At 41.1% G+C, this 24,908-nt stretch overlaps 1 protein-coding gene across 2 annotated transcripts in view; it reads left to right on the top strand.

The window, feature by feature from the left end:
- The window catches only part of MAP2K5 (mitogen-activated protein kinase kinase 5), a 134,475-nt gene that overhangs the window by 99,199 nt on the left and 10,368 nt on the right, over positions 1 to 24,908 (top strand). For both annotated transcript variants that reach the window (XM_074155584.1, XM_074155583.1), the window contains 2 exons: positions 11,507 to 11,568; positions 13,905 to 13,950. In XM_074155584.1, the coding sequence (XP_074011685.1) occupies positions 11,507 to 11,568; positions 13,905 to 13,950 (108 nt within the window). The remainder of the gene's footprint in view (positions 1 to 11,506; positions 11,569 to 13,904; positions 13,951 to 24,908) is intronic.

Here is a 24,908-nt window from a genome sequence, read left to right as displayed (position 1 = left end):
GTGCCTATATCTGAACTCAGTATTCTAAAACAGAGCCCTAAAGACTTGCATGTTATAGTAGAGCTTCTTGCAGCTTTCACATCTTTTCCTCAAGATTAGAATTGCTCCAGTCTTCTCGGAAAAACTTTAACTGAGGAACTTTGTGGGGTCTGTGAACATCTGAGTACCAAGCTAGCTTTAACAGCAGCGTTTTGGTATTTACTTGTTTTAACTTATTTTATGTTCTGCAGTGTGCCACGGAGCCATCATTTTCCCGAGCTGGTGGTTCAGGGAGCACTGTGCTCGTGGGCACGTTAAGATGTCAGGTTACAGAGAATAGCTCAGCTGAAAGTTCTTTAAGTGCAACTCGCTTTGTTTTGCAACACACTCGATGTCTAAATGGAAGTTGCGTGCCATAACGCTGAGAGCCTGGGGGGAAGAGGAGAATGGATTGGCTCTGTAGTGTTATTTGCTCGGTACGTGTGTATTGTTAGAGGGTCATTTAATAAGATATATAGCATTTAGATAGTGGCTGCCACACCTGGAAGTGCAAATTCTTGGCACGACAGTGTCTTGGAGGACGTTTATATTAAGGGTTATTCTGTTCTAGCTAATGGGTAGCATTGACTTGATCCTCCTGCCTTGTCCTGTGTACAGAGACCTCAAAGCAAAATGTGTTTAACTTGTGACTATTTTTTTTTTTCCCCTCCTCGCTTTGTCTTCTGTAAGATGTGTCTCTTGGGGAGTAACAGAGGGACCTGCTTATTTGGCTTATACTCACTCTTCCTTCTATGCAAGGACCTTTTGAGAGGGAAAGTCTCTTTACTGTCTGGTACCGTACAGCTGTTGTTGCTACCATGAGTATTAAAGATTAGAAATGCTTAGTGATGTAAGACTGATTATTTTGGGTCAAATTTTCCCCTTGGCTGTAAAGAGGTCCTAAAACTCAGAAGAGGTAGGAGCAGAGCCCCTCTCCCGCAGCTGCGCTGCGCAGCCCAGCCCCCCAGGAACCCCCAGATACTGGTGCAGAATTCCCCACCGACCTTAATGAGGATCAGAACAGCAAAGAGTGACGATCTGTAGCTCGCCTCTTGCTCCAAACAGATAGCTCACAGCAGCGCTCCCACAATGGCACGGCTTCTGGATGAGCCATAGTGTCATAGGATACGGGAGGAATAGGTCTGTGAGGGTGGAATCAAGCTGCCGTAAGGATCTTCGGTCCCTGTGTAGCTTCATGCCATAGTAATAATTTGCTGACGTTGTTGCAGTTGAAAACTCTGAGCCTTTTTTTCCTGAAGTCCCTTAATATGTCTTTTTATGTGACACAGAATATTTTGGACTTCTGGCTCCTAAAATTGGGATTAAACAGCTCTGTGGATGTGAGCGTTTCTTGAAATTGGGTCTTTGCTGGTAGCGTGTTTACCCCAGCCTTTACCCCTGGAGCCGGGCTAAAAACTCCAGAGCTTGATACAGGGAGAACCTAGAAGTTGTTAAAAACGATGAAAGGGAAGTAACGTTAAGACCTTGATTCTTTATATTAGTTGCTTATTATATTGGCAGTCATGGGGTTTTTGTAGAACTGTTCCATGTTTCACCAAAAGACAGCTGGAATCAGAAAGTTAATGTTCTGTTCATTCATAATTATCTTTAATTTGTAGGATTTATTGATGACTGAACTAGTTAAGAGGTTGCTTCTGTATTACCTGGGTACCCTGGACTTTTCTCAAGCTCTGTAGGTGCTGCACTGTGGAATAAAAACTGTCCAGGGGAGTTTTTAGGTGTTCTGCAGTAGTGAGGTTTCTGGAGCTGTTTTTAAAGTCTTAGTGAAATATACGAGATGTTGCAGGTCACTTTGGCAGTTTAAAAAGTCTGTCTGTTCATTTTCTAGGTTTTAAATTTACTTGCAGAAATTCTGCAGGATGAATAAGTGATTTGAGAAGCAGGATAATTTAACCAAAAAAAAAAATCAGGCACGGTTCTTCTCAAATCACGGTAAACTATGCCTGAGGTTTTGGGGTTTTTTGTTAAATTATGTTATTGGGCTTTTAATGGCATTGGTTCTGGGATTTTTTTTTAATGGCAAAATTAGCGAGGAGCGTTGTGTGAATAGGATACATGCCTGCCAGGACCTTTATTTTTTAACGTGGTAACTTATAGTGAAATCTGATCCAGCTACAAATAAGACACGCTCATTTAAGCAACGGTCCTAATCGTAGCAGCATCTCCCACCATGATAAGACTCCTGCTTCTGGTCCAGAGATGAGGATAGACTAGTCGTTAACGTAGTTCATCCTGTGACGCAGCCAGCAATAAAGGCAGGCTGCTGTTATTTGAGAGCTGAGAGTCATTTAATATTCTAGCGCTCAACTTAGTTTGTCTCCAGCTCACCGAAATGTTGTATGGAACGCAGTGAGCAGTGCTGATGAATCCCTATTGGGAAGGACACACGTCGCTTGCTGTGCGTGCGGTCTTTCCAGAAAGGCTCCGACAGGAAGGAGAACGGAGTCGTGCTGGAAGCAGGAGCCATTGCCCAGCTTGGAAGATGTCCTAGACGTGGCCCCATGTTTCATGATCACGCAACCGAAGAATTTGCAATGCGACCTACTCAGCACCAGGATTCTGCTTCAAAAGCACTGGGTGCCTTTAAAAAAAAGAAACAAAAAAAATAAAAAACAAACAAACAAGAAAAAACCACACCCCAAAAAAAAAAAAAGGCAAAATAAAAGATTTTGTCATGGGAATGTGTTCCAGATGATAATTTTGAAATACAAACAACAAACCCCCAGAATAATACCGTTAATGTTGCATTGGAGAAATGCAGGCCACCCAATTGCACTTAATGGGTTGACTCTGAAACCTAAAGATTGCAAGTAATATCAGTTAAAAACCTTCCTTGCTGCTCACGGTCTCGGAGTGCCTCCCATGATTGCTTTTTTTTAGCTGACAAAAAAATCTGTTCCCTTCTCAGCCTCCGTATCTCCAGCAACCTCCTGGACAACTTACATGGTCCAGTTAAGTCTTCTCTTTGCTGCTGTCTGCAGGAGTTACTCAATAAATCAAATTCCATTTCCAAATAGAGATTATGAGAACCGTAGCCTTGATTATAATTATGCGTTTTCCTTTAAATGCATTAGAAAATTCTCAGTTTAAAAGGTAGACAGGGGTGCTCTAAATTTTCGGTTTGGTGTAAGCGGTGGGTTACTGGGCTCTGCAGCAAAGTGTGGGGTTAGGTTTTCAGGAACATCAGAGCTCTGATCATAGGCTATTTTTGCATTCCTTACAGCCGGTTGAAAAGTGGCATTATTTTCAAGATTCTTTCAACCTGTAGTTACTCATTTCCCTGCTACCTTGTTGTCAGAATGTATTAGGTAGGAAATTACCATACAGTTACTTCTTCAGCTGTACTCCAGACGCAGTATTTCTAAAGCCTTCTAAAAATGTCACTTTTCCTGATTGCCAGTCAGATCAGCGTTTAGTAAAGCACCTGGGTGATTGCAGCTTGTGTATGAAGATCCCAAAAGGCCAGCCCCGACAGCTCTCAGTTTTTCAGCACGTCAGCTTCCCATCCCATCCTTTCGATCCCGTTTTTGTCTGCTCTGCATCCGGAGAAGGTTGGATAGACAAGACCTGCATTGTGGAATGCATCCAACAGGCAGTCCTCCTGACTTCAGCAACTTCTTTAAATTTTCTTTAAACTCTCCAGGGCTATTTTGTTTGACCTTTATTTAGTTAGAGTATTCCTTCTAGGAAGGCAATTATTGCCAGCCCCTTGGGTGGTGGCTGTAAACTGGGTTTCGCTGTACTTGGAGCAGTTGTGGTCACAAGCTCTGTAGTTAAGCATCAGCTCTAGTTTCTAACCCTTTCTTCTTCATAACCTGAAATAAATTAATTTTGGTTTCAAAGTTTCCGTAGCTTGTCTCAGTGCAATAGGGACTTAGGTGTTTGTTTTGGCTTTTTTTTTAAACTGTATTGAACTAGGGAAAAAAAGCACTCCATTTTTGTCCATCGGTTTTAGTTAAATTGTTGTATTATTCCAATTACATTAGAAGCTTGAGGAATGAAGGACTTCAAAGAGCAAATCCTATTTTTACAAATAGGAGGCAGCATTGAAAAGCCTGCCTGTTATGATGAGTCATGCAGAAATTTAAAAGAAAAATTAATTAGTTGTACTCATGAATCCTTACTCTGATAGCTTGATGAGTAAGTAGTGAGAAGCTTTCCATGAGTTTCTTGAGCATTTCTGTTAAGTGCCCCCACAGAGATACTCGGTCTCACAAGACTGCAGTTTAATCTAGCTCAAGGACTTCACAAACTCCACAAATCAAAGACCTCTTTTTTTTTTCCTTTTTAAATTCGTACTCTAGAAACATTTAGCAGCATCAGTTAACGCTAGTGCAGTGTTAATGCTGAGCTGTGAAGCATTTCAGTCTCAATAAAATTTCAAATTTTCCCATGGAAAAAATAATTTGCACTTAATACATGTATCCTGTACGTTGTTTCTGTTCCCTTTTTTTCACTTGCTTAAATATATCCCACTATTTGTTGCTATGGCATAGCCTTAAAAATTCACAGGATGTTCAGCTTGATCAAATAACACGATGAAGACCGTTGCCTCTTGAGTGCTGAATTTCTTAACCTTATGCATCCATCCTACATTTTGCTATTTCTGTAAATGAAGTAGAAAAGTCCAAAGGCTCAGAATGAAAGAAGACCTTTTTTTCTTTTTTTTTTTTTTTTTTGCTTTAGGAATTTCTCTTTAGATTCTCAGGTATGGATTTAAATGTATGAACAGCTATATTTAACCCTGAAAATGTCTGGAGTTTTGAAGACTTCCACGCAAGCAAAGCCAGTGTTAGGATATACACACGTGTGTACACAAACCCACCATCATTTGTCATGTGAATAAGTTGTTTTAGGTTATACTTTTATTGAGACAGAAACTGTGACCTTACTAGTGTATGAGATTGAGACACTTATATAGGAACAAGGTAAAACCACAGGTAGGAATTGCTGAATAATTACCTTTAGACCAACCTGAGCAAGAACCTTCCCAAGAGGGCAAGCTCATTTAATGGTTCCTAAAACTCAATCTTGTGGATGTCAATGGTCATGCTTGATTATTTGCAGCAGTGTTTTATGAAAAAGCAATAAAAATGCATTGGGAGTGTACAGAGGAGAAAGGGAACAATAAATGGTTTTAGTTTTTCACTTGAGTCCCTTCGGTGCAAACAGGTAGAGGCTACGTTTCATGCTGCTGTGCCTTAGCTATTTGAAATGTGCGTATGTGTGTGTGTCTACCCAAAACACTGCTGTGCTCTGCTGGCTTATGATCGACAAGAGACCGGCAATGAGATGAAAAAATTCTTATGTTTGTTTTAGAGAGAAAGCAATTACAGTTACGGTTAAAGGATTAACCTGTTTTCCAGCTACCTGTACGCTTACCGGCAAGGCCCTTTAGAGAGCCCCACTAACAACTACAAAGCTTGGTGAGAAGTAGAAAATGTCATGTCCTACACTCTAGATTATTCCTGATGTTAATTACACTCTTCTTCTTCTTTCCTTCCCTCTTCTGGGCTCTGAAAAAAATATTCTGTAGTAGCAAATGCTGCAAAAGTAACAACCGAATAGCCCCAAATATCTACTGCCTAATTTAACCAGGAACATCTCCATGCCTTCGAGAGGAATGTAGGTTACACATACGTGATATTTTCAAGAACTTGGGGAGCAGGTAGTGCTGCGGAAAGAATAGCTGGTCCTCACGTGATGTGAGGTGTTAAAGGTAGGCTGAGTGTTTTGGTGGATAAAACACTGGCCTTTCGACCTTGGTTCCCATCCAGCTGGAGATCGGGAAATAAATGAGTTTACTGCTGACACTCCAATCCCAGCAGACGAAACTTCACACCAAAATGCCCCTGCGTATAATTTGTCACATTTGGCATCTGCTACGAAGAAAAGAGCAAGAAGCGACCTGGTGCAGAGATGTAATCATCTTTCACCTTCCTGCTGAGGGTGGGAGTATAACGGGGACAATCCAGAAATGCTTTCAAGTCTGGGCCTCTGAGCCACCTCTAGACATCGCCGTCTTCTGCAAACTTGTTACTTGTAGGAAATCACCTGCCATTAGGTTTGTGCAAGGCTTTTGAAGTAGATTGGCTAGAAAGTAGAAATGGATTTTTTTTGTTGTTGTTTTTTGGTTTTGGGGTTTTTTTTAAGGAATGCTGTAAAAGAAAGTTGTCCTTGTAGGAGTAAATCTGAACCTGTGCAATATTGGTCTCGTTGGAACAGCTCGGTAACTGCAGTGCATTTATTACATGTAATTGCACTTTGTGGTGCATCTAAAACTTAAGTTCATCTGAAAAAAAAAAAAAACCACTATTTGGCCACAAAGTAAAATGTAGCTACTGTATAAAAATATGCGTATTCTTTGAAAGCTTTAGTAAAAGAGAAGCTGGAGTGCGTAAAAATTCTTTAATCCTAGAGATCTTTTTAGGCTGAAGTGATAAACCAGAAGTGCTTTGTAAAGCACACACATTATTTATTAAATACTGCCGTTTCAGCATCAGTGGACGAGCTGCAGAATAGGAGTATCTGCCCAGAGGAGATGATAATTTCAAAGACGGGGTGTGCTGGGGAAACCCAGAGGAGAGAGGAGCTGAAGTTTGGTTTGCTGGGTTCTGCTAACTTCCCTCCTGTGGCCATGGAGCCATAGGACCATGGCATTTCCTTCTGCACAAGTATCGCACTGAGGAGAGAGTGCTGCAAAATAGTGGGAGCTGTGGGGAATGGGGAAATTTAACCCTTCACAGAGAAGGGAGGGAGTTAGCAGATGAGAAGAGGGGGGGTAAAATCTGTTTGCACTGAGTGAGGTTGGGAATACCAACCTCTGTTGCCCATGAAGTGGAGCTGAGCTCATCTTCAAACCTGCGCTTTCTTCTGGGGATATCTCGGTGACAGGCTGCCATCGTTCGGCACCGTGGCTGCCCAGCAGGCTGGCCCCCGAAGGAGGAGGTAGGAGGAACACAAGTTTGATCTTAACACAAAGCTGGGGGCTTTGCCATCACCTTCATAAAGGTTTTAGGTAGAAAGCTGTAGTTGCTGATTTTCCTGTTACAGGGAGATCATGGGCTTTCTCCTTCTTCAGAAAGGATGTGATAAATCTCTGACTTTCAGTCACTTTGAGAAAATATTTCACTCTCAAGAGATTGTCTGTTGAAGTAAGACCTCCAAAGGTGTGTAAAGCATGAGATGTGTTTGGTGTATATTGCCAGGCAAGAACTACTCCCAAATTTCAGTGACATAAGAGTGTTTCCAAACAAAATAAGCGACTCAGAGCTCTATCTGTTGAATTTCTGTCTTGGGCTTGTCCAGGTAAACCTCCAGGCTGGACACAAAGGGGAAAGGTGCCTTATCCGTATTTATTTGTGGTATTGCTGGACCATTATGTATTTCCTGAGCCTTAGTAGCATCTCTGCTACTGCTCTGCTTAGTGAGATCAAACAGCTCAGGAGACATTTCGAATAAGAGGTTTGAGAATTAAGTGAGGACAATGGTTGGACCTGTAATTCAAGCTCTTATTGCATAGGTTCCAAAGGGTTGGTTGACTTCTGGACGCACTATTAGGTGGTTCACACTCCTCCTTTGTTCAGACCTGTGAAAAAAAAAAAAAAAAAAAAAGAAAATACAGATAGTAATGTTATCACTCCCTTCAAAAGAGAGTGCTTTTGAAGGGATTGTCTCAGTGTTCTCGTTCTCAGGTCTTCATTTAGATAAATGTGACTTCCCCTAACTCCGTGGAAGTCAATACGGTTTATACCAGAGCCGTGGCACTCTATAAATTAAATATTAGGAGCAGTGTTTGAAGTTTAAAGCCCTCCCTCCTCCTGCTAGCTCAGATTTTCTGCTGCTGTGCTTTTTTCTTTATGCCTGAGCACCTTGCTGACAAGTGCTAATAACAAAATGCCAAGAGAGGGTCCAGTTGGAGTTACCACACATTAAACATTCTGAACTTGTCCTTTTGCTCATAGATTGTGCATAATTAATAATTAAACGGTTTCAGTTGTAATGGGTTGACCTTCTTGAACTGTTCATTATTCACAAGGCGAAGGCATCACTCAAACTTTTTTTTCCTCTTGCCCTTCCCCGTTCTCACTGTTTGTGCACAGTTCAGCTGGTTTTGAGAAACCAGAGGCTGATCTTGTCTTCTCCCGCAGCAGATCCCGGTTACAGAAACGTTGCTTGGATGCTTAGGGAAATAGCCCGTCTTGGGAATCAGCTGCTGGGGATGCAAGAGGCCAATGGTACCTTGACCCTTACAACTCTTTGTGTCTTTATTGTCATTTTAGCAGCATCCCCAATACATGGGTTTTTGTGATACTGGTTAAAAGATATTTAATGAAAATGAAAGAACCATTTTCTAGCTTAAAGGAATATACCTATTCCTCGCTCCTTTAAAATCTTGGTTTTCTACTTTTATATTGCTTCTATAGTATGATTTCAGCATGCAGGTGGGTGAAAAAAGGCAGGCCACCAGAGTGCAGCTGGGCCATTCCCTATGGCTACATTGAATGTGACCTTGGTAGAGACACGTGTAGGTTTGCTTTATTTCCTCATTTTCCCATCCCTTTGAGTCCCAGCCAAAGTCCAGGGAACTTCAGGATACAAAAGAGGATGTATTTATTTTGTGTAGTTTGGGAACTTTTGGGAACTTTTGCTTTTATACAACATGGTGATTGCTCAAGTTACAGCAGCACAGCTCTAACTACAAAATACTCTCACCTTTCTACTACTCAAATGGTCTTGCATTGAATAATATCAGAAATTGATATATTTCAGTCATTGGTTTCTCTGGGGTAGATCTCATAACTCATAAACGTAACACATTTCCTGGCGAGTGTTTTCTTGAGATTGATGCACTCTCCCAAAAGGCTTGCAATGTGTCAGGCAAAGAGTCAGTAAATTTGTGGGGTGCCCAGTCTAAAATCCTCGGGAAGACTGTATTAAAGCATCTGGTTTTCATACGGAGATCCAGTTGGGGTTCATCTCCACCCACCCACACAATCTCTTCCTGAGCTCCCGAGGTCAAACCGACCAAGGCATGGCCATGACTGACAGGTCTGTGGCAGAAGAGAGTGGGCCTGGATGGGGATGAAATTACCTGCATTGTACAGGAAAATGTGCCAAAAAAAAAAGTAGCATTGAACATTTACTTTCATCCAGGTAAAATTTTCTTGCATGTTTATGCAGGAGCACCTTGTCTCCTGGCTGTGCCGCAGTTCAGGAGCTGCATGGTCAAGGCATGGATACGTATGTTGGAGCAACTTCTTCCCTTGCCTGCATGAACCTTGGGGATACCCACAGTGAAATGCTGGTGGCTTCAGAGCGTTTCATCAGCTTCTCCTCCTCTCTCATGATGAAGTTTCACTCTCTTAAGGGTCTGCCATCTCTTTGTGACAGCAGAAGTTATCACCTACCAAATTAGCGTGAAGTGCCATATTCCCGTCCTGCCCCCCAGCATGAACTGATCCCACCCAGCAGCCCCATTACAGGGGTGATTGCATGAAGCTCCTCACTTCCATTTTCCTTAAAATAAACAGCAGAGGTAGAGCCAGTTCCTTGGGGAATGGGCTCCAATAGCTTCGCCCTGTAGTTTTCAAAATGATCTGTAATAATATATGCCCAGAGTATTTCCTACCTGCTCTGCTTGGAGTCTGTCCCACCTGGGAAGGCAGCGTTGGCCGCTGCGGGAGGAAGCCCAGGAAGGCTCTGCTGGACCAGAGAAAATCATGGGGAGAGGCAAAACCTGCCGGGCTCCACGCCGTACGAGTGAGCCTGACGTTTTGCCCTGCATTCTTTGTATTAATATGAATAATTTTCATGCGCAGTTGTTTGATGTAGAGGATGTTTAATTGCGCTGCTTATTTCCTCATGTTCCTTCCAGTCTCCAGTGGAAACCTTCCTATATTGATGTCATTTATAAGTTTAGAAACAATAACCTCTCCCTCACCCGGTCTAAGTTCAAAGAGAATTTGGCATGTTATATCAAACACTCCTTGTATTTAATAGAAGTCTTTGAAAATCGTAAAGCAATTTTGGCTTCTCCTTTTACTCTTCAGTTACTTTTGATTTAATTGTATTTTCCAGCAGTTTCCAATTGTTTGAATTGGAAACAAAGCCTTAATAAGAGTTCTAGTTAATTTTCTGTCTTGTAATTACCGATCTCATTTTTCTGATAATTGGCCGCAGCAATTATATGTATATTTACTAATCACATAGGAGGCTCTGCAGTTGGGTCTATCTGCCACCATTGATAATGGCACACACATTGCAGAGGTGCTTTTATCATCTTCTTTTTTCCACTACATCAAAGCTATTTCCTCGCATTCTCAATAATGAATACATGCATGCATTTGACACAGTTGTGTGCTAGAGAAATTGTTTGGCTCCCACCAAATGCTGCACGCTCTGAGTTTCTTGCCTGCAGCGCTGGAAGGTTGTATGTAATGATATATTGCTCATCCAAATGGCCAAAGCACTCCAAAGCACAGTGAGATTAAAATAAGTCATTCCTTTGTTAATTTAAATAGGTGCATGTATCATACTTTGCAGGGTACTTTGTGTAGGGATGTCAGGGAGGAAAAAAGCCGCCGAAAGGTATTTTTAATAGCAAATGAGAATAGATGAGAATGGAGTCATTTGCAGCTGCCTGTTTTATGTGGCTCTCTTGTTCCAACTGTAGGTCTAATGAGATGACACTGTTAAAGTACTCTGCAGTGTAATTTCATTACATCCTGAGCTGTTACACTATAAACACAGTGGAGCTCTCTGTCATTCTTGGAAAAACTCCTAAATTCGTAAAGCCCTTCTTTGCAAATGGTGATGTTGTTTGTTCCCTGTTTGTTGGGTTTGGGTTTTTTTCTTGTGCTCTTAATTTATTTTTTTTTTCCTTTTCTTTCATAAATACTGGGTGGTTATTTTCATCCACTGGACTGGTAAATCCTGCTTTTTTCCCTCTTAAAAATTCTTTTGCCTTTTAAATCTCCAACAGACAGCATATGAGGACAGCCTCTAAAATGAATAAGTGTAAATAAACATGAGTGTAAATAAATAGCAAATGCAGTGAAAGAAACAAAGGTCAACACAAGAATAATTTCACAGCTCTTTGTTAATTACAAGACCATTTGTGTGTTACTTAAATAATCATTAATTTCTCATTTACACTTTCCCTACCTTCCTTTTTACCCTGTGGCTATCATTGTCCTTTTTTCACCTCCCCTCAGTGTCTTTCCACATGTTTTTACCCATTGTGTAATACTCATTAGTTGAAATTCAGTGTTTTATAACACATTCTCAGAAGAATTTGTACCTTTCTCCCTCAAATTCTCCGTGTGAAAAGGGGGCTTTGTGGCTTCCTTTTTTTTTTTTTTTTTTTCTTGTTGTTGTTGCTGCTGTTATATTACTCTCCCTCTAAAAAAAAAAAAATTTATCTTCTCCCCTTCTGACTCTGCTTCTTGTTTCAATCCAATCCCAGGAATCGCCCGTCCTTCCAGCCGGGGAGTTCTCTGAGCCATTTGTACACTTCATCACTCAATGGTAAGCTCAGTTTGCAAACATGCCATGCCCTCAATGTAAATGATACATGCCATTAACTCGGCAGCTCGGCGAGACCTTATGGCTTTCCTTGCATCCTTTCTGAGAGAAGAGGGACTTGGGGGCCTTGGGCAGATGGGGCAGCAAAGCTAAGCAAACTGTTTAAATTATGTAAACGTTATTTACACAAAGGGTCGTAAAAGTACTTACAAGGGTTTTTCCTGGTTTTAATAAACCTGCGCTGAATGTGGGTGCAGTCTCGTGCTCTGAGACCCCTAAGAATTCATCTGGGGGGGGGGTAAAGAGGCCACAAAGACTCATGTGTATAATATCATTATTCAGAGCTTTTTAAAATATTACTTATAAAATTGCCTCAACGTTTAGAAGGACAAGCAGCCTTGATTAATTCATTGGCTTTTCAGTAAGTAATTTTTACTGAGAGTCGTATTTTGAACCACACCACTGGGTATATTTTCTTTCCTTAAAACTGAATAGTTCATTGGAAACCTTTTAAATTAAAGGAGAATTGGGGAGAGGAGGAATTTGTAGAATAAAGAAGACAGTTCTTGAGTGGCTAGAGAATAAAAATCTTGAGGGTAAGCTATCCTAAAGAAACAAAATAAAGGTAGAATATTTTTTTAACTGTCTCATTCTTCTCCCCTCCCCCCCAAAAAAAGGGCAGTCATTTATGTACGGCAGAAGAAACAAGCTTGAAATTTGTACAGAAATGATGTGTTTGAGAGAGAAGCGAACGTGCACTCCCAGGGCTGGCTGCTCAGCTGTGCTAAGTCAGATGGAGCCACCATCTCCCTGTGTGCCGAGAGGGATTCCTGCATCAGGGACACCTCCTCAGCCAAAAGAAGGGGCTGGAACACCCCAGCCCCACACGGGTCTGTGGGTCGGGCTCCGCAGCACCATCAGGGTCTCTGCTGGGTGCTGGGGCCGCTGCGGCAAAAGTCATCGAATAAAATTGAATTTTGGATACCTAACATAGGAGAAAGTACCTCTCGGGACTGACAGAGCATGTAACAATACAGACACGAAAAGCAGTCTGATTATCGGTTAATTAAAGTAACTAAATAATTAAAGTTTGTGTAACATAGGCCTCCGTTTTCAATAGTTTCAGTTTACAAAGAGCCGCGCCATTTGGAGGGTTCCGCAGCGCGGTAACCGGTGTGCGTGGAGGCCGATGCTTTTTACCCCTGCAAAAAAATTGATGACGGACCGGTTTTTAAAAAAATAATTCTCATTGAGGCAGAGGGGAGGGATAACCTGTGTTAAAATTTCCACAGATGTCAAACCGAAGCATAACTGATGGTGGCTAATAGCCTTGTTTTCCCTGGGGACGCAGCTCCTTTGGACTGTCAGATTTGAACCGCTCCCCACCTACTCGTCAGGCAGCCCGCGTGGCTCGCCAGTGCCCCTGTTATTTGGGGGGGGGGGGCGCTTGTCTTTATTTGTAGGGCAGGTGAATCGTATCGTTAACACCTCCGATTTACAGCGCAGATCATCTGGTATTTTAGATATAGTGTTATATCGGCCGTGCTTTTCAGTGGGAGGCGTTGCTGTTTAATAAAAGAAGCAAATAAGAAGAAACTAGATACTATTTAAGCGATCGATTCCTAACGAGTATTAGAGATGTCAAGTGAACGGGCGTATCAGACTTTATGACTTTATGCCAACTACGCTATAAACAGGGGCGGTTTGGATGTAATCCAATTAGTCAGTAGGCAGCTCCTGATGGTCACCTCTGTGCCATGTTATTGTGTTCCCTCATGCAGCTCCGCACAGCCCTCAATCGCTAATTGCACCTGTTGCAGGGAAAACTAGGACTATTTGGATGAGAAACATGATCTTATAAACAGGTTAATGCTGCGTAATGAACTATCACCCTGCAGTGTAATGGAAATAAATGTGAAAAAATTAAGGTAGAAACCCCAGGGTATTGTGCGTTCTCCTGAAGCTGCTTAGCGTTGGAGTTAAATTTCCCACCTGTTTGTGAAATAACTTTGTGTGGAGCTATGGAATAATGCTTAGCAAAATGAGAATTAACTTACTGTGCCTTCTGAGCTGGCTGGTTTTCGATGGTTTTATATTTAGGTACTTTCATGGTTGCAAACAGTGTAGACCACTACATCCCATAAGGGAGGGATGGGAGGGAAGAAATTAATTAACATTTTGGCCACTGTTGGAACCCTGTCTTCCATCGGCACATGATAAAGTTAAGAAATACATAGAAATTCTTTACTCTGTGTTAAAAGAGGATATCTTCAATATTTAAGCAAATAGAATAAACGAGCAGTTGTTTATATATGACCATTTTGTTTTATGACACGTAGCATGAAAAAGCAACCAAAGGAAAGACCAGCACCTGAAGATTTAATGGTAAGTGGAACTTCAGAGCCCCTCAGTATGTATTTGTCTGTGAGTACTTTTTATTCATGTATATAGAAGCATATCCGTTTTTTTTAATGCATTTTTCAGTATGTACAAATTCAAATCTAAGCTCTTTCTGGCTCGTGCAGCAATTGGATATTTACACAGAGCGCACAAACCAAAGGTGTAATTACGGTTCCCCTGAAGTTAATGGGTATTTTGCTGTTACCTTCATCGTGGCCAAAGCTTCACTTGGGATTTGGGGAGTTAATACAGAACTTTTACAGCCACTATCAAGTTTCAATCAAAACCATTTTGATGCTTAATACACTTTTTTTTTTCCAGTTTGTATGTCCAGGGATTACAGCTTAATGTAGGTCACTCTTTGTCATCATTTGCCAGTCTTAACCTTTCAAAATCTGAAGATTGAAAAAGGAGGATATGGTCAAAATAGTGTATTTTTAATGAAATGCAGGAGCTACTGTTTTCACTTATATTCATATAAAATGAAATTAGATTGGCTGCAGAAGATTGAGGTAATACGTGGCTTTGGTCTGTCCCTAGAAGGGCTCTCAGTGGTGGAATCTGAGCTCAGAGACCGCTGCTTCTGCTTGCAATTGTCATTTTTTCAGTAAGGCAATAACAGGGTATCTGCTCTCAGGCTGGTCCCTTGTGGCTCTGCATTTAGTGCAGAGTGCAGTTTTGACTGGTTTTAGGCAGTAGAAAAATACTATATCAAACAATTATTACAAATATTTACAGTAACTTACATAATAGATAAGAGTTGTAGTCCCCTCTGACTCACATCATATATCTTCGATTTTTTTAAATGTTTCATTACTTTTATTCGTATGCTATGTTTCCTGAAACTTGGAGGTTTATGTAAAATCATCATAATTTATTTTCCATGCATTAAATATCTAGGAATAATTTTAGCAGATTATAACAAACTACGGACACGTTGGCATCATTTTGTTTCTTGTTTACATGCTGCGAACCGGGAATAGAAAAAACAAGTGTTTCTATTGCAGCTATTCTCTAGTTAAAGGCTAATCTCTGAAGATGCCCTGGGGCAGATATCTCACAATCCAGACTAGTCTCAATTTTGATCCTGGTTAGTAAAGTATTTTACTGTGAATCTCATTTTAAGGATATTAACTTCAATAGATCTACATCTGAAGTTAGGCACCTGCTTAAATACCTTGGTAAAATGAGGCCTTAAAGTTTATCAGAGCCCCTCCGCTTTGTGGTGGTGTGTGTGTCTCCTACGAAAAGCTCACACTGCCTTATTTTGTCTTTTTTATTAACTTTTGATGGTTGGAAAATTCTTGCAGTTAGTCACATCTGAGAAAACTTGGAACAGGTTCTAGAGATGTAGACACATTTACCTTGTGCACTATTATGCTATGGCTGGATAGCTTAGCTATTAAAACAACAGAATAGGGTTTCATAAAACCTATATCTGTTTGTAAATGCGTGTTTCAGTGATGCAATAGGCCTGCCACTTATAAATAAAACATCTGCAGATCGCACGTACCCCCGTAAGTATATATGTATGTTTGTAAGCAATAACACCACTCCAGGGTGTAGAGTCATAAAAATGAGGCCAAAGGGTGAGTGCCTGCAGTACCAGGGAAGTGCACAGATTTATCTTTACAACTACATGCCCTGGAGTGTGCTAGTCCCCTTTTAAGGAGGTATTTTGTAAAATAATCTAAAAATTATCGCAGCTCAGGAAATAAATTAAAAAAAAAAAAAAAAAAGCCGCCTTACTTTTTAAACAAAATCTTTTGTTTAATGCATTTTTTCCTCCTCCTCATGTTACTTTCTATTCAATTATAAATGAACTTGCAACAAGTACTAAAGCGTGAGGCAGGCAGCTGCGGAAATAGAGAAGTGACCCCGTCCTTGCCTGCAACGTGGCTGACCCTCCCAACCTGCCCCGAATTCCCTCCTCCAGCCCGATGGGCTCAGAGCACCCCGTGCTTTTCTTTGCGTTCTTGCACTTACCCAGTCTAGTCCAGGAGCACTTTATTTATAAAGCTCATTATACATACATACATTAGCATATATATGCTCACACACATAATATGTCTGTAGCCACACAGTATATCTGTACATGCACAGACATATGTGTATATAAACTACCATACTTTTTTTGGAAAGCAAGACCAAAGCAAAAGCTGTTAAATATCCTCCTGAATTCTGGAATTGCTCACCCAAATATCCTTCCTGACTCCAAGTCATCCCTTTATGAAACCCCTGTTGTAATTCTGATGGGTATCTCTGTGTTAAATACCAGAGTGGGCAGAGGGATGCGGATTCCATCAGTGAGATCCTGGACTCGTCAAGGTCAGTTTATCGTTGATTTAAACGAGGGCAGGGTTTCACCTTCTTCATTGCGTTGTTTTGGGGTTTATTTCTTATTTAGAAGAAGTGCACTAGCGAGGATGAAAGGTGTGACACGTAATCATCGTTGGCTTCAGAGAAAACAGTGGAGTGCAGGCTTTCTCCCCGATGGACATTAACCGTACTGGAAGCCACTATTTGGTAACCAATTTAGTATAATTAAAGACTGAAAGCAAAATGAAGGGAGCAGAACATCAATCTTTTTCTACTCTCCTGATAATCGGTGAATTGTTAAATGCATTTTAAGAGTCGACTAACAATACCTGGAGTGCGGGATTGGCAACTCCGGGGAAGTCAGGGGGTTACATCAGGGATGGATTTACCCTGTCTATCATGTCAGGAAGCCCTTTTTTATAAAAGTCACTGTGCACATTTTGACAGAAAATAGGGCCAAAGCCAAGGCTTTATGAAATTCCTGTATAAAGTCAGGCTTTCTAGTACCATAGATATTCTCGTGCAAGCGAACACCGAATTTCCATAACAGCTGCTGTAATTCAGGTTCCTGTATTTACACTCGGTCGCTATGGCCTTTCTTCCCTATGTCCATCTGCAAAACAAGATACAACATCAGTTTCTCTGTCATAATAATAACCAATGATTTAATTGTTTCAAAGTATTCCAGATTAACTGACTTTTGCCACAGAAGTGAAAAAAAAAGTAATTTCACCAAGTAATGGGAAAATTGTCCATCCTGGCAAAGGACCGATCTTTATAATTGACTGGTGGACGTTCTGAACCTTGTGCTTACGGTGTCTGCTCTTTTGTCTCTGGTTTGTTCCCTCTTCAGAAGAGAAAGGCATAGAGTTGATTAAATTGAACGTGCTCCTCTTTCAGCGCCAGAGAAGCCTGCACAACATCTTAGCGTATTCCTCTGTCTCTCTTCTCTCCCATCCTAACAAGTCTTCTGTATGAAGATTAATTTTTTTTTTTTTTTTTTCTCCCGTGAACTTCCTGCTTTCATTTGAAGCGTGGAGTTTGGCGTCACAAGCCTGGCTCCCGGGGAAATGCAAACATACGTGTATATTTAGCAGTTGCGATGTGGTGATACGGGTAAGGTTTCAGCTCCTGCTTGTGCCGCGTCTGTGGGTGGGCATCCACGGGCTGGTTCGGCTCAGGAAGCTGTAGATCTGACTGTATTTACGGTATTTTTTCAGCAGCTTTCCATTCTAAGCTCTATTTAATGGAATCTATGCATAGTAAGTAATCAGGTCAGAGAGAAGCAACATCCCCTGTTTGAGATCAATCGCTGGCTAATACTTTATCTAGGCCACTTTATTATCTCATGCTGATTCCATTCCCATTCTCCTCCTCCTTTGTAGCATGCACTTCAGCTGTGGTAAAAGTACGTATCGCATACATATTAAAAACATATACCCATTCTATCTGTATGTAAATGTGTGAGACACAGCTGGATATTGCAGGAGTTTGATTTACTAATAGTTATTATCTGTTCTAGCTGTTCAGAGGCAAAGAGAGTTTCAGAAAACAAGCTAGCGCAGAAATTGCCTTTATGATATCACTATCCTGCTTTGGTAATTGTTTAAAATCTCTTCTTAAGCTGGAAGCTTGGCCTTTTATTTTGCAGATTGTATGCACTTTTCAGAAAGCCAGCAGAATTGTTGCAGTCTTTTGTGGAGTTTGTTTGTTAGTACAGCGTTGAACTCTACCATGCTACATAACGGCTCTTTAAACAAAAGCGATTTACTTAAAGAAATTATATTTGAAATACCAAAAGTCAAGCGTGTAGCAGTATTTCCATGGAGGCATAAAAGTACAGTTTTTAAGACGCTGCTTGGATTTCTCAGGGAAAATATTGAGCAGGGAGAGGCAAAGCTTTTGGCCAAGGATATAGTCACCTTCTGCACTTGATTACTTTTGCGCAGATCTAATAATTTTTGTTCCAGTCTCCAAATTCTAGGCAGAACTCCTAGCTTTTCTCCTTTTTTTTTTAATTTAAATTACTGACACATTTTATGTTGGTGTTTTATTAATTTAGAAGATTGTACGATAAATTGTACATCATCTGTGTCAAAACCTCTGACCTGCTAGAAAACATGATTTTTTTTTAATTTTTTTTTTTTATTTTAATGCCTAGTGCAATTTTGAAATTTCCCATTCCTGTGCCTTCAGCAATCCCTCCCTCCATTTCAGGAGTGGCGTTCAGACCAGCCACACTGATCTCATTGGCTACGGTGGGCATTTTTTTTCAGATAGATCATGTGTTTGTATATTTAAATGTGTTAAGATATGTGTCAAGATATCACAGACTTTCAAAAATGGGTTCTGGGTGGCTGTTCCTCCAGTACAGGAGATGAAAAATGCTTTTAAGCAGCGGTATTTTCAGTAGCTATATTGCAGAGGGTCTGGACAGTAGCACTTCTTACCAGGTAGAGCTAAACTTGTTTGCAGCTGGTTGTGTTAAACCATTTTTTTTATACCTTTTAGGAAATACTTTTATGGTTTAAACAAACAAGTGGAGGATCAGTATAATCCTACCTGGATTTTCATATAAACCTTCAGAATAAAGCCAATAAAATACCACCACTTACATTTGTCAACAAAAGGGATTTCCCCCAGCAGGTAATTTGGCTTTGCACTCTAGCAGTGGCATCACTGACTGAGGAGCCGAGATTGCTGCACAGGTTGGGTTTTTCGATGGTGTTAGCTTTTGAGAAAGACCAGAGGACCGCCTGCACTTTGCTTTTCATGAACGCACCCTGTAAATCATTTGAAGACGGCTTTACAGATGAATGTTTTCTGTCTGCATCTGTCTAGCTGTTTATGCATCATTGCTGGATCCCAGTGAGCCAAGATTTTTTTCCCTCTTTGGCTACTTACAAGCATTGGGTTTGTTTTTTTTCCTGAGCCAGTGCAAGATCTCCGATCAGTGATGATTTGTCCAGTGTAAAATTGTCCGTGCTTGGACCTGTGATGGATAGCTTTGTTTGCAAACATTTAGACTCTCCTCTGTCACAATGATCCCAGTTATTCACCCCATGACAAGCAGGAATTCTGACAGACACCAAAACACGTGCCAGATGTGAAGGAGAGGACGCTCTGATTTCCCAAGGAAAAAAGTACAGAGCCAAGTATTTTAGCTGTTGTTAAATATGATAAATATTAGTCTGTATCTGCAATCTATCAATTCAGACATACAGTGGACAAGGAGTTCTGGATCAAATCCTGGGTACATTGGAGGCAGTGTCAAAATTTATATTGACTTAATCGATGCTGGCATTTCACACTAGGGCTCGGCATGTTCCTGTGTTCATCATCTTTCTTGGTGAGGGTAGCTCAGGAGTTGGAGAAAAAAAAAAGTTAATCTTTCAGGTGGCTGCGTTGCTCAACTTGTTTCCGGTTCGGCTGAAATGTGGAAAGGTGGGTTATGGATCTTTCCCCTTTCTCTTTAAAAAAAAAAAAAGCCGTCTCTGTCCTTAGGGGTGGGATTTGCTCTGCTTTGTCGCTTGAGAAATCAGCTATCAAAATGGAGAAATATATTATATCAGTGTCACTAAATCCAGCAATTACAGAAGACTAAGATTGTGACAAGGTTAACTTGTGAGCACCAGAGTTTTAAGGTGTTCTCTTCATTCCCTGTCTTCTGCCGTCCCATTGCTCACCCCACCACTGACTTTTTACAGAAAACGCAAATATCTGACTTTCTATCACGCCCTAAAGCTGCACGATATACTAGCACTTCCCAGTGAAATGTGAAAAGAAATAACTTGAGTTGGCTCGAAGAAGTATTGAAAATCTAAGGAAATTGGACAAAAACAAATTGGCAACAGCTTAGAGTGATACAGTTAATATTTTTGGTTACTTGAGTCTCCTGGGCTTTGCCATTTAATTTGAGCAAATGTTTCATTTGGCACTTCTGGTTGTTCTGTAGTTCTCCAGACACAGAGACAAATATTTACATCTCACTCATTTTGGTAGCAGAATTGCAAATCTTTCAATTGTGATACATTTGTCATATTGGTATTCTTATGTCAGCTGTCTTCCCTACATATTTATTTAAAATAAATCCAAAAAACGTCTGTTAACAGTTCCAAAGTAAGAGCTGTATCTTTAATTCCCAGAATATTGTCCTTCCTGTTCTTTCCAAATTCGTCAAGGAATTTGCTCTAACAGGCGACTGTTGAAATCTACGTACAATATTTATGATAAAACTGGAGTTTTAAATTGCTTCCAACGCCCTGCATGGATTAAAATTGCTGGCATTTGTGTAGTCCCAGCTACTTTGTGGGTCTGTATCCTGATTAGCACCTCAAGACGCTCCTGCAGTATTAAATAAGAGTAATAATTGCCTATGAATAAGCAGAGTATAAAGCAGGCGATACAGATATGCCTTCTTAGTGACCTGTGTGCATTATGCCTCAAATCCCTTAATCAGATTTGTGCCGGTTGATTTTTGCATCCGCAGAAATTCAGCTGGAGGATCAGGGCCTGAAGTAGTAAAAAATCAATTAATACTACTTTCTAATTTGTGCGGTTGACAAAAACGCATATAAATAGGGGACATTTTTCTACTTAAGAGGGGCCGCACTGAAAGATTTTTAATTGGATTTTCATTGTGATTGACAGCATTTGATTATGACAGTAACTTTATTTGGCTGGACTGTTATAGCCCTCTTGTTCAGGGTTTTGTGGCGGGGTTTTTTTTTTTTTTTGGTAGGTTTTTTTTTTTTTTTTTCCATCAAAGCTCTTTTTTATCCGCTGAATCCCCAGCGGAGCAGCAGTGCCTGTGAAAGAGCCTTTTAGCACCTTTGTTGCAGCCATCCCTGGTGATGATTGGACCCAGCTGGTAGTAGATAAGAAAATGTGCCTTTCACAAAGAGGTTGCATCTCCCGGCTCCTCCGTTTCAATAATTTTAAGAGCCCCAGAAACCTGTTGAGGATTAGAAGTAGCTTTAGATGTGAAATGAGTGTTAAGTATTAGTAATCGGGAGATTAGGGCCCCGGGGACAATGGGAGATAAACAACTGCAATTAAGGCAAATCTGCCAGAGTAAACAAAATTTAGCAGAAACAGATGCCCTAACCATTTTGGGGGATTGATTGGAGGGCACCGAGGAATCGATTTTTGTCTTGTTTACACTTCCAAACCCCTGTGATAAACTGGGAGGCTAAATATTTCATACAGCCTGATTTTAGTTAATTTTTTTCCAGCTCCTCACAGTAGGTCTGCTCTCTTCTAACAGTGACCAGGCCCGAGTTTATTCGGCATTCACAGGGAGCAGCTAATTGTCTATGAAGGGCCCCTGTGTTTAAATGGGCTTGACAGGAATTTAAATTTTGTTTCAATCAACCTCTGTGCTCACAGCCTGCTCCAGTTTCTAATTTTTAAATTAAACATGATTTTTTTTTTATTTATTTATTTATTATTTTTTTTTTTTCCCCTAAAGCTGCGGCCTCTCCTCCGGAGCCGGCTGCTCGCGCTCCCACCCACGGCAGCTGCCGCAGCACGGGAACGCGCAGGTTTATTAAGGCCGTAATAGCAAAGCACGACGAGCCGCAGCCGTGGAAAAGTTCATTGTCCCATAAATGTGCATCTGCCTGTTTGGATTTAATGGGAGACGCTGGGGTAAAACGCTCGACTGGTGTAAATCGGGGACGGCTCCGCCGGCGTCTGCCTGCGCGGCTGGAGAGAGAGCCGGGGTTTCCACCGGGGAAAGGCTCCCGGTAGGGAACGGTGGCATTAAAATACAAGTCTGAGAATGGAAATGGTTTTCGTGGCCTCGGTCGTTTGTTCAGTGACCTTGTGATAGATTCAAAGGAATTTTTTTTATTTTTTTATTTTTTTCCCAAGCCAACTAGTGGTGATGTATTTTGCCGCCTTCTCTGTGTTTTCTCCACGGTTATTCAGACGTCGTTTCATACCTGTGCTTTTTCTGCTCCCGAGACAGGGTGATTTGACAGTATATTCCTGCTTGATCATTGAATACTTGCTTTATTTAGTCTCTTTACTAAACCCGGCAGACAAGGGGATGTTACTTTGCGCTAGATGCAGCCGGTGTGCAGGCGTGTAATGCAATGTGATCCTACGGAGTACTTTTACAAACAACTTGTTCGTTTGCAGAAACTTCATCAGGGAAACGCTAGCGATGTGCAGGCTGTTTCATTCTCTCTTTTTTGCTTCCAGCCAGATCATTTTCTGGGGTGTTTCGGTTTTGTTAATTGTTGTTATTTTCGTGTGTGTGTGTGTGCGTCCGCGCACATGTGTACGCACACAGCATCTTCTCTTCTACTCCAAGGTTTGGGTGAAAAATGTTCAGGAGATTGTTTCAGTTCACTCCCGCTTGGTGATTTTATTTTTTTTTTTTCCTGTCAGTAGAAACCAGTTTCTCAAAACACGGAGAAAACCACTGTTTTCTCCACCCATCTTCCCCAGTCCAGGGGAACACTTAGTCCCCGTTTGAAGGTTTTAATGTCTGAGTAGCTCTGTTTGGTGTCAACGGAACCAATCCTGTGCTTGGGGTGAGGCATGAGCTGAAGACACTTCTGCAGGTGCATCTACATTAACATTAGAGTTCAGGTCAGGTGTGAATCTCCTGCTCTTTCAGACCTTACCACTCTTTTCATTCTCATCACAGACAGGTCTCGGGGCTCATGAATTGAATCGATTTCAAATGAAACCAAACCAGAAGATATGCTCCAGGCACACACCTAATGAGCTCCAGCTACTAATGGGCGCTGCGTCCGCAGACCAGACCGGAGCTGGTCAAAAGGAAAACCTCTTCCATCCCCCAAACACTGCACCAACCGTTTCACTCTGCAGATCTGCTTCTGCTGTCGACAGCTTGCTAATGTTGACATACTCTGTCAGCCTTGGGCCACTCTTCTCTATTCCTCTTCTACAGCTCTTCTTAACCTCAGCGGCACTTGCAAAAAAGCACGTTCCAATTATACTTCGGTTGCCTTAGTTTTTTTTAAGAGTCATCACAAAAAAAAAAAATACCTTTGCTGGGAATTAGCTGGTTTTTGTTAGCTAAGCACCAAGAGCCGTGCCAAGTACAGTTATCGGCTTAACAGCAAATATCAAAAGCAGAACTGCTGGGGAAAGAATGATCTGCAGATGGGCAAATAGACTCCTCTGTGCCACAGCCAAAACCAAAACTCTGTAGTAAATTCAAGACTAGTATATGCCACAGAAAGAGAACAGGGAAAATCAGACCCATCCACGTACACACCCACGCACCTGGGGTCCTGCACTAGGAGGGGACCGGGTTGTTTGAGGTCACGTCCACGCTACAGAAGTCAGAGGAGCTGCACTGATTCCTGCTAATCTGACCTGAAAAAAAATTCCCTCTTGACCCCGAGCCAGATGATGACAGGCCAGCCTGGACACATCGGTCAGGTGCATAAGGGGTCTCTGAGGACTGTTTTTAGGACCACCAGCACATGGTTTGGCTATGGCCAATGTCCAAAGCTTCAGAAGATGGTTGCAAAAAGGATTTTAATCATAATAGAAGGATCTGGAAATTCAGGTGTGATGTGTGGACAGTTCCTCCTCAGGTTAAGGTTTTCAGGTTTAAGTCAAGCTGTCTTCCTCTTGGTCCGTCCATCACGCTTGGGGACTGCCGTTATTTAAGGACAAATTCTGTAAATCGCAGCAGAACTTCGGTGCCTCAACAAAACTACTGAACCAGCCAAAAATCACTTGCAATTAACTTTATCATATAAAAAGTAAAAGTGCATTGGTAAAAGTTAATCTAAAAATAGATAAATAATACCCCCAAAAAAACCCCAAACCACCACCAAAAGGAATCCTTCTCAAAAAAAAAGTATGAATGAGAAATATAGCTCCAAGACTTCACCGTTTAGTAGCATTATCCATTTGTCTTTGCTTGATACATCTTGTATCATCTTTTCACTATCTTAAATATCATCAGAGGGATAAAATCATTAGTGTGCTAATCTGGATAGCCATAGTTCTAGCACTGACCTAGGCTAATCTGCCTTTGCAATTTCAAGAACTATGTTTGACTCCTCTGAAAGTAACCTTAAATTGTAGTCTTGTAAGAATTCCAGAGCTGTATCCTTCACTCCTTCTCCTAATGAGGTTATGACCAAATGCTCATTATAATTGCTTTAGACTCCTTTTAATTTTCAAGCTTATTAATCATAAGAAGAGTTATTTAAAATTGCATAAATTAATCTTAGATTAAAAGCCCATCAAAGCCTCGAAACAATTAAGAATAAGTAGGATTTCCCTGGGGCAGCAAGTTTTATTTTAATAGTGTAGTCAGGTGGATATCGGAACATTGAAGTATGGTAGTGATTAATGTATGCAAAATTTAAATGAGAGTTTTTAAATGGCAAATCTAAATCACATATTGACCTAACTGTAGGCTTTAACTGCATTGTCTGTCATATATTTAAACTGTTTAGTAATCAACGTTTTAATTACAGTCTATGTGAGGGAGGCCGTGCAACAAACAAAACTCACCGCTTCCCGCCACGCTGCGTGGCACCCTTTATCGGGGGGGGGCCATGCCGTGAGCTCTGCGGAATAAGGGATGAGGAAAGAGCAGAAACTTCACGGAGACTAATGGTTTT

This window comes from Numenius arquata, chromosome 11 (assembly GCF_964106895.1).
Source record: "Numenius arquata chromosome 11, bNumArq3.hap1.1, whole genome shotgun sequence".
NCBI lineage: Eukaryota > Metazoa > Chordata > Aves > Charadriiformes > Scolopacidae > Numenius > Numenius arquata.
This window is presented reverse-complemented; position numbering and strand designations above follow the sequence as displayed.